The sequence below is a fragment of the Chaetura pelagica genome, unplaced genomic scaffold, assembly GCF_000747805.2.
Source record: "Chaetura pelagica isolate M959 unplaced genomic scaffold, ChaPel_1.0 scaffold725, whole genome shotgun sequence".
Taxonomy (NCBI): domain Eukaryota; kingdom Metazoa; phylum Chordata; class Aves; order Apodiformes; family Apodidae; genus Chaetura; species Chaetura pelagica.
This window is the reverse complement of record NW_009953490.1, coordinates 479,038-488,829: the sequence shown is the minus strand read 5'-3', so window position 1 is coordinate 488,829 and position 9,792 is coordinate 479,038. Positions and strand designations below refer to the sequence as shown.

General features: G+C 42.4%; 1 protein-coding gene across 1 annotated transcript in view; it reads left to right on the top strand.

Moving 5' to 3' along the window:
* The window catches only part of UTP20 (UTP20, small subunit (SSU) processome component, homolog (yeast)), a 72,170-nt gene that overhangs the window by 11,051 nt on the left and 51,327 nt on the right, over positions 1 to 9,792 (top strand). Inside the window, exons 2-12 of the mRNA XM_009999040.1 lie at positions 522 to 602; positions 1,461 to 1,527; positions 1,720 to 1,852; positions 2,277 to 2,465; positions 3,952 to 4,033; positions 4,793 to 4,930; positions 5,323 to 5,478; positions 6,383 to 6,529; positions 7,104 to 7,238; positions 7,678 to 7,755; positions 8,421 to 8,599. Of these exons, the coding sequence (XP_009997342.1) occupies positions 522 to 602; positions 1,461 to 1,527; positions 1,720 to 1,852; positions 2,277 to 2,465; positions 3,952 to 4,033; positions 4,793 to 4,930; positions 5,323 to 5,478; positions 6,383 to 6,529; positions 7,104 to 7,238; positions 7,678 to 7,755; positions 8,421 to 8,599 (1,385 nt within the window). The remainder of the gene's footprint in view (positions 1 to 521; positions 603 to 1,460; positions 1,528 to 1,719; positions 1,853 to 2,276; positions 2,466 to 3,951; positions 4,034 to 4,792; positions 4,931 to 5,322; positions 5,479 to 6,382; positions 6,530 to 7,103; positions 7,239 to 7,677; positions 7,756 to 8,420; positions 8,600 to 9,792) is intronic.

Here is a 9,792-nt window from a genome sequence, read left to right as displayed (position 1 = left end):
GGGGTGCCCGGGGCCCCGGGGCGGTGCGAGGGCCGGTGGCGGGGCCGGGACGCCCGGGCCGAGGCGCAGGTTTCTCCCCTGTGCCCCGCACGCCGTGGCACCGCCGTGAGCCCGTCCCTGTCACAGCTCTCGCCTTCAGAGCTGACATAACCTAGTAAACAAAAGTAATACCCAGTGGGAGTGTTAATGTGGGTGTTGTCTCAAGACTGGGAAGAACCGGGCAGTTTGTTGGGATCGGGGTGGGTTTCCCTGCATCTTTCACCGCGCTGTGCAGGCCCGTGGGGCGCGGGCCGTGGGGCAGGGCGCGGGGGGAGTGGGGCAGTCCTGCCTTTTAACCATTTTTTTTCCCCCTGAAAATTCTGGTAGGGTTGCTAGCAGATCAGCAGGTGCCATCTCGTAGCCCATCTTTGGAAGTGCTTGCAGTGTGTGTGTGTGTGTGTGTGTGTGCTGCTGAGAGGGGCTTAGAAAGGCCTTCCTCGGAATAGAGCAGAAATCACATCATGTCCTTTCGTTTTTTACAGTTTCTGACGTTTTCAGAGCGCTTAAGCAATATTAATATTGATATTATTCATCGGATTGACAGAACTGGGAGCTACTCTGAGGTGAGAACGACAATTTTGGTCATTTTCTGAAAGTGTCTCACAAGTAGCAAAGCTCCATGAGAGACTCACTTCAAAATTAAAGAGGAAATTGGAAAGAAGCTCCTGGAGCAGTTGCCTTTCCTGGAGCCTCATTTCATGCTTTGTTTCCCTTTACTTTTTCGACCTGCCTCACAGTATTGCCATAGAAACTTCTTGACAGTGTCACCCTGATGGCTTGTCACCCTGATGGTGAGCTTGTGGGTATTTTGGAGCATGAAGATGCTGCTGTGGCAGTCAGCAGTCCCAGGCCTGGATCTGCAAGAACATACAGGTGCTGGGTAGTTGCAATACCTGCAACATGTCTACAGAGCATTTGCAAGTGTCTTTATACGTTGTAAAGAAGGGTCACCTATATGTGTCCTATAAATCATTGTTGTGAATACAGTGCTTTGCTGGTCATTACCTCTTGGTCTGCTCGATCCTTCGTCTGTACTTCCCACTCACTACCTACGTGGATGCCAAAATAAATCCCAAAGCATTTGTGCTGGGTGGGATATGGCCCAACATTTTAGATTATCAAGGCCAGTCAGCAGAGGTCTAAAAAGCAATGTTGTAAACAAGTCCTGTCACTAGAAAACATTTTCAGTATTTTTGCCTATTGAAATATGTTTGAATATTTCCATGTGTTTTGAATATAGAAATAAAAGTCTTACTTTAAGGGAAATTTCATAGCACCTTTTGAAATAAAGTCATCAAGATTCCTTGAAGTAGTCTTGTAATATTTGAGACACTTGATAGTTTTTCTCATTTGAACCTCTCATCTTTCCAGGCTACATTTATTAGGGTCGATAGCAATTTTTTTAATATTTGTTTTGACAGGAGGTTGAAACTTACTTTTTTGAAGGACTACGGAAATGGAGGGAACTGAACCTCACTCAGCATTTTGGTATGTTGTTTTTACTTGTGTTTCCTGTTTTCCTTAAACCAATAAAATATTTCTTCTGCATGTAGAGCCTAATGGGATTTTCTGTTGAGTTTTTTTTGGATGGGCTTTGGAGAGCTCTTATTTGTTAACATCCTTCATTGTTTACCAGGAGCTGAACTGATTTTCAGGGTTTCTGTTTTGTGCTTTGAACAGTGCAATTCTACAATGAGGTGTTCAACAAATGCCAGTCCTTCCACCAGCTGGTCTATTACCAGAGTGCCATTGTGCAGAGTTTGAAGACACATTTGCAAGTCAAAGACAGTCTTGCGTATCAGCCCCTGTTAGAGTAAGTATATGATGACAAAATGTAATCAGTAGTAAGCATGAGTCCTGTTGTGAGTGCTCTTTTTCTTTGTTGTACCTGGGGAAAATACAGCAATGAGATTCCTGAAGTGGTCATGTTTTTCTGATAGAGCTTTATGGTAAGCAAATAAGCTTGAGTGCTTACTGAGTGTCAAACAGAACATTAGCATGTTTTGTTCGATGTTAATCATTTATGTTTTCTTGCTTACTGTCATCTGCTTGATTTTTTGTGTGACTTAAGATTCTTGCCATCCACAGCTGCCTAATAGGTGATTTATAAATAAAAGTAAGAAGGTGATACTGTCTTTCTTTGAAGAGAGACTATGCTGGATTATGCAATGTTTGACTAGATTTTTATTGGTTTGTTTTTAAAATGCAGTAACACTGGTGTATTTTCTGAAATGCAGTCTAGTGGTGCAGCTGGCTCGAGATCTTCAGGCTGATTTCTATCCTCACTTTTGTGACTTTTTCCTGGCCATCACCAAGTTACTGGATACACAGGACACAGAGCTGCTGGAATGGGCTTTTACCTCTCTTTCCTATCTCTACAAATACCTGTGGAGATTGATGGTGAAGGACATACAAAGCATATACAGGTAAAAGCTGTGTTTAATGTCTGTCTTGATCAGCAGTTATTAGATGTTATAGAAATGTAAGTGCTGCGTGAATACACGGCTCATTCCACCAGTACACTTGTTAGCATGCTTTGCCTGCTTTCTGAGAGACTGAACTTTGTTATCATATGCAGTTCCTTTGAGATCCTGTTGATTTTCATGGATGGCTGTATAGGAGGAGGGATGTGGGCTGGGCTTCAGATTTGGGCCTTTGGTCCCCTTTTCTCCTGTGGTGACTGTAGAGGAAGCACCCACCTCAGCTGGGTAAGCAGAGTTCAGAAGGACGCTGGATTGTCAGAGTTGTCTTGCAAACTGTGAGCAAGTCTAAATTCAACACAGATTTCTTGGTTATCTGTCAAGTACCTCAGTTGTAGTTGCATCTTTTATGTCTTTCCCAACTGCAGACACCTAGACTAACAACATTGAATTGATTCCTTTGAGTCTTTAATTGTTCCTTTCCCAGCATTTTCCCCTTTATGGTTTTTCTATCCTTCCTGTCTTTTTAGTGAGAGAGCAGATGAGGTGTGCATAGTTCTGTATGCTTTGAAACTCCTTGCCACAGGATGCGGTGGATGTGGAAGGTTGGCATAAAGTTCAAAGGGAAGCTAGCCAACTTGGAGGTAGTTACCAAATGCATCAGAGCCACCTCTGGCTTGGGAAGTCCCTGAGCTACTCATGTTGAAGGTTGATTTTGTATGTGGTCACCTTGTTTTTAAACCTTTATGAGGCATCTGCTTCTGACTGCTGCTGTAGACTGAAAACTGGGATGGCTGCACCTGTGGTCTGACCCAGTATGAATGCTTGTTCAGTCTTACACTGCTGTGGTAGCAGGGCTCCTATACTTGTCAGAGCCAGTGGGTCCATGTTGCTTCCTTCTGATTTTAATTTGGAACAGATGGAGCAGAAGAGGGATTGCAGATTTCCTCCCTAGCTCAGCAAAAGCTGGCAAGGGGCATATTGAAAAAAAATCATCTGCTTGGCTGTGAATCTGGGGCACGACTTACTCTGCACTGAAGATGTGCTGAGCTACCTGCAATTGTTACTGATATTTACCAGAGAACTTCAAATATTTATCATCCCTGCAAATTATAACTTTAGAAGCTTTTAAGTGCACAGAAGAGCCTGTTTGGTCCACTGAAATACAAATCTGGCTTACCAAATCAGCTTTGGTTTCACTTACTGCTCTTGAGTAAGTATGTTGGAATTCTTAATTCTGCAGTTGAATCTGTGGATCTAGAGATTGTAGATTGTGTTTTTGAATGCAGTTTAATTGACCTGGTATTGTCATTTGACCTTCTTTGCAAAGTTCTGTTCTTTACATGGGGAGAGTGTGAAGGAATCAAGTATTTGCCCTCTCTAGGCACAAATTCTTAGTGTTTGCAAAAGGTGGCAATGTAAACTGAAAACATAAGTTTTAAAACAAGTTGGTGGCAATTTTAAGACAGCAGATTATTTTGTGTCTTTGTAGCCTGTACAGCACCCTGCTGGGTCACCACAAACTTCACATCAGAAACTTTGCTGCTGAAAGTTTCGTTTTTCTGATGAGAAAGGTAAGTGAGGAGATTGTACTTTGAAACTATCTCCATTCTCTGGTGGCTCTTCGATTCAATGTGTGATATTAAATTTTCTCCAGAGAAGGATTAAGAAAGCCCAGCCTGGCGTTCAACATGTCCTGAGTTGTCATTTTTAGTGAGTGTTTTCCTGAGGGTGTCATGCACGTCATATCAGCAGTGGCAAATAGAGACCTTAACATGCTCTGTTTTAAGAACAATTAAACCGAGAGACCTTAGTAAAGCACACTTGTTTTATTTTTCAGGAATTGCTGAACTTGAAGTAAAGGTATTAGAAATGGAAAGTTTTTAAATCTAGGGCCAGATATCCTTGGAGTGTCCCAAATGTAGTTACAGTTTTTGATGACTGGATTCTGTGTTCACAGCTGATGCACGTCTCTTTCCACCCCACTGCAGCGACCTTTGTGTTTCAGTCGGGACCCATTTAATGGTGCATTTATGCACATGTGTAACTCTGAAATCATAAGAATAGTCAAAAACACATACTTCAGCTGCAACAACCTCAGCAGATCCCAGTAGACCTCAGTGTACATCCTGGGGGTGACCTGTAGTGATTGAATAGTGGATCGTTTTTCTCCATTTGGTTTCCGTGGGTGGATGCAGAAATAATGAGTTTAAACTGCTGTAGGAAGGTGGAGCTGGGGGAGTAACATGGTTCTCTGGAGCCATTTAGTTGCCTCTATCAATCTGGCAGCTCTGCATAGAAGATGACTTTTACTTTCTTCTTATATTTTGTAGGTTTCTGATAAAAATGCAATCTTCAATTTAATGCTCTGTGACCTGGGGGAGCACCCTGAGAAGGTGGAAGGTGTGGGACAGCTACTTTTTGAGATGTGCAAGGGTGTTCGGAACATGTTCCACTCTTGTGCAGAGACGGTAAAGACATGAAAGGATTGCTGGTTTAGGTGTTGCTGTAAAGGAGCACGAGGCAGTGCCCTATGAAACTATTTAGTGTCATCTTGTTCACTTCAGCGGATCCTGGGTGGCAAGCATGCTATTCACTACTTAGTGGCATCTGAATATTTTCTAAGAATCTTCTTTGATACAGGAAGGTTGTTTTTAGTAATTCCTATGCAATGTTCTTATATTTTAAAGTAGTACTGCTTGCTGATGTTTCATTTTTAACTGATAGCCTTTTTTTCCTGTAGCCATTCTAGAAAGAATGGAGATGATTAGAATATCTTAGCAGTGTACTGCATTAGCTAATTTTAGGATTGCTAGATTTATTTTCCAAGTGCAAGGACATGATGTGATCTTTTTCTGTGCAGGCTATGAAGTTAATTCTGTCAAAACTGGGGCCTATTACTGAAGAGGAAACTGAACTGCCATGGCTAGCTGTAGGAGAAGCCTTTGAGCAAATGATCAGATCAGCTGTAGTGCACATCCATAAAGAGCATTTTGACATTGTCTTCAAGTGCCTGGAGGTACAATGATTGTTTTTATTTATTTTGAAATTCACAAGAGACTGAAAAAAACCTGTATGTACTTACCAACAAAAGTATTTTTGTCTTACTTGACCAGAACTGTTAGGGGTTTTTTTTCTGTTATGGAAACATTAAATACATTGTAATGTGGATGGGAAAAATCCTGCTCTGTTTTTTTGTAAGTTTGGAGTGACCCTGGTGACTGTGCCGTAAGAGAGAATGTAACTGCTGTGTGTGAGACTTGGAGCTCAGTCCTATGGCTGGGCAAGAAGGGTTTGTAGGATCTGCCTTTGGAGAGACAGACATCACAGACCTTTTGCTGGGGTGGGAATGCTAGGGCTTGTTTTATATTGCTGAAGTAGATACATCGGTGGTTCCAAAACCGCATTGTGACAATAATGGGAAGACTTTTTGCCCTACAGCTCTCCTTATGGCAAAGACATGGGCTAAACCTGGAGAACTGAGTATAAGCCTCAGAACCAAGTACTAAAAATCACAGAGTGTTTTCAGTTCAGGTGTTCCTGTGTTGCTGCTTGGGAGTTACACTCTGAGGTTTAAGGAAGCACCACCGAGTGCCATGGGCTGTGCTGCGTTCGGTCAGGGTGATATACAATAATGAGCGAGGTCCTGGCAAGTGCTTTTTGTTTACCTGACCAATGTTTAGATGTTTTCTTTCTAGTGATTGGAATTTGCTAAGGGGGGAAAGGCGAAATGGGAAAGTGGAGGAAATGGTACACAGTGCTTCTGTGAAGTTTAGTTTGTTGAACTTGAATGAGAGTGTTAACAGTAGTTTGTCGGATCAGCTGAGATGTTGACTTTTTAGAATGCCTTTCAAATAGCAGTAAGTGAAAGAGGGTCCAATAATTTCTCTGAAACATTTTGCTTTCCTTTTTTATTTAAACAGGAGGCACTCTTAGACTTGCAGGGGAAAATAACTAAGGTCAACTGCTGTATTGCTTCAGAGCAGATAGAAAGGGTTCTGCAAGCATATCTGATCCTGGTGGAACATGCAAATGGATCCAAAATCTCATTGCCTGAAGATGTCTGTCAGGTAGGTCAAACCATCACTTTGCCTGATGTGCCAGAGAAGTAGCCATCAAATATGGAAGAGGTATGGTCAGCTGAAGCATTCGTACACATTTCTGATGCATCAGGGGACTTGGGATTTGGGTTGGGTGAACAGAGACATTTTGAGTATTGCAATTTCTTTGAACCCATCATAATTTATCTCTGCTATAATGCTGGTGTAGTCCTTCTTTAAATGAGCAAGGAGAAAACCAGGCTGCTGCTGCTAGAGACCATTCTGAGCTGTAGTTTGTGCCACTGTTGAGGAGAAAACCAGGCTGCTGCTGCTAGAGACCATTCTGAGCTGTAGTTTGTGCCACTGTTGAGGAGATCTGGACACTCCATATCGGTGGTAGAGCAATTCTACCAGATTCACATATGTTTGACCCCATTCGATTCAAATGTAAGTTTAGTGCCTTCAGACTTTTCACAGGACTATTAAGATTAATTCCTGTGGGCTGAAGCTTAGAACACCATGTGCTCCTGCTCCAGGGACTGTCCAGATCATTCAGACCAGGTATCTTCACAGGCAAAGGTCAATTCTCTCTCTTTCATTTCAGATTTTAATAAAAATGTTACAAACACCAAATCTCTCATCATCTTGCTGCAAGACTCTGCTGAACACCATTTCTGCATTCCTGTTGGCTGAGAATGTCTTCCTGCCTGATTCTTTGACGAAGGAAGCTATTGAGAAGGTAACAACAGACTTCTGCTTATAGTAAAAATACCAGAGTTCATTCCCTAGAACAGGCTAATTTCAGGACATTCCACTTCAGGCTAGGGAATAGACGATAAGGTTCTCTTTAGTCTTTTGCACAGCTAAGGGAGAAGCTGCCCAGTGCCTTAAATAATGTCTGCTGTGGTCTTGGGATTCCTTGATGGACTCACATAGACTGGCAGTGCAGCAATGCCAACGTGGCATACATCTTTGCAATGAAAACCAGGCTCTGATTCAAACACCCAGAGCCCCTTTAGGGAAAGGAGGGAGAACCAAGGTTGGGAGACTCCCAGGCTGGATGTCTCACGATTCAAAGCATGGTTGGTTCATAAACTGTAAAAAATGTTGCATGGATAATGGAGAGCTGACTATGAAATGTCTCTTTTTAATATGTTCCTTTCATTTACATCTCACAGGTGTTTGCAAGTGGATTTGAACGGCACTTTCTTTTGGACTTCTCCGAAGCGATGTTCACAATGAAGCAATTTGAGAGGGTAGGTGGAAGCTTTTGTGCATTTTGTTTATTTTTCTTGCTAAAGGGAACAACTGGGAAATCTGTAGTGTATTTACCTGCTTGTATGCTGAAGCATTTTTGCACATTGATATATTTATTTAAACATCTGGCACGATCTGGTAAGAATGAAAGAGGTTACTTATGCCATTGTGTTGTAGCTTGGTAACAGTGCTCAGGGTCAGAGAAAGTGACAGATATTTGTGCTCTTCAAAAGAAGCTTGTTTGTTGGGAATTAAAGGGGTGACCTTGTTATTGATGAGTTGAAGAAAAGGAGCTCTGGAGAAGGTAAGTGGAAATGAAGAATAAGGGGTGTGTGATAGGTCAGGCCAGGCACTGGTGATCTGGGAGGAATCAAAAATCTGAGTTGGAGGTGAAAGTAAAGTTGGGAAATCTGGAACGTCCAGATGAGTTTAGATTTAGAGCAAGCTGAGTTTTTACATCAGATCACTGTCCTTGCTGGGGTAAGAGCCTGTCTGTGTGCTGGTGATTTGGGGCATCAGCATTGATAAGTCTGGTGCTTTGCTGGTTCTTTTGTGAATATTTGGATTCCTTTGTGGCTGGTGTTGCAATTTTTTTGTCGATTTGATCATGGTTAAAGACTTAACCAATCCTTCCTCTTTTCCTCTTCCTCTTTTTCCCCTTCAGCATTTTCTCCCATGCTTTCTAGAGTACATTGAGCATTGCTTCTCTGGCACAGATGCCCTCACAAAGGAGGAGGCAATGGCAACGCTGGCTAAACTCATTCTGGTGAAAGCAGAGCCTCCTACCATTGGTTCAATGGCATTTGAGAAGTATCCTCTCCTTTTCACTGAGTCATCCATCAGGTGAGACTTCTCAAGTTGAGCAAACACTAGATGTGTCCACACAGTTGCAGGCCTACAGGTTGTGCAGAGCTATATAAAAGTTTTCCCCAAAGTATTTCACAGAGTTATTTGCAGATTTGCAAACCCAGTGATACATTCAGATCCCATTTCTCTTTCTAAGACTGTTTGAGAAGAGATACTGCTCTGGAAATGTTATCATTGATATAAAAAGACAACAGAGTGTTGCAGTAGGTCTGTGGTGGGGATGTATTACACCAGGATGCATGCTGCATCTTTGGCCAGTTAATCTGTTCAGTGAGTGCTTCAGTCCAGGCTCCCATCACAACTAATCTCCTGCCTGTGCCCCTTTTTTTCTTCCCTCTGTGCATACATCTTGTCTGGGAACTTGCTTGGCAGCAGTACTATAGTCTTACCATACAGCACAGCTGGGTAGCAAGGGGCATGCAGTTAATGCAGGTACAGCACTGTGCTGGCACAGCTTGACTGCTTCTAGTTGCAAAGCCAGCTTGGTTGCAAGGAAGTGGTTCCTTTTCCCCTGGAGCTCCTTTGGAAATATTTGGTGAAACCACTGTCAAGCACAGAGTGACCATTGCTCATCTAGTGATAAAAACTCTTCTAATTACTCTAGCTCAGATAACTTAAAAACTTTCACCTGCAAGAGGTGACTTTTGTTACTTTTATGTAAGGTTATATCTTTCCTAAAGGCAATCCACTCTGGGGGATTTTCCTCTTTTTATTTAAAAGAATGAAGGTATTAGGGTTTAGGGAACAGAAGGTTGAGTCAAAATTGGTTTTCTTCCCTTCTTATCTTTGCTGATCTTTCTGTGTTTTCAGTGGTATAGAGTACATAGCTGAGAGGACCCAGGTCCTACTTGGTCCTTTTTTTGTGTCCCTGCAAAGACAATGGTAGAAGTTAGGGCTGGGAGACATCTCAAGAGTTGCATACCCTACCTACAATGGAATTAGCAAGTCCTGAACCAGTCCCGAAAGGTGTCTAGCCAAGTTGTTATTAACTAGTCCAATTTTGGAGATTCCCAAGCTGCCTCTGGCAGTCTGTGTCGTTACTTTGCTGTCTTTATGGTTACACAGGTGTTTTTTTCCTTGGTTGTTTCATTGTGTTTGTTTGGGTTTTTTTCCCAGTCCTCAGTGTACGAACTAAACCTCCTTTACTGCAGTTTAAATCCATTTCCCTA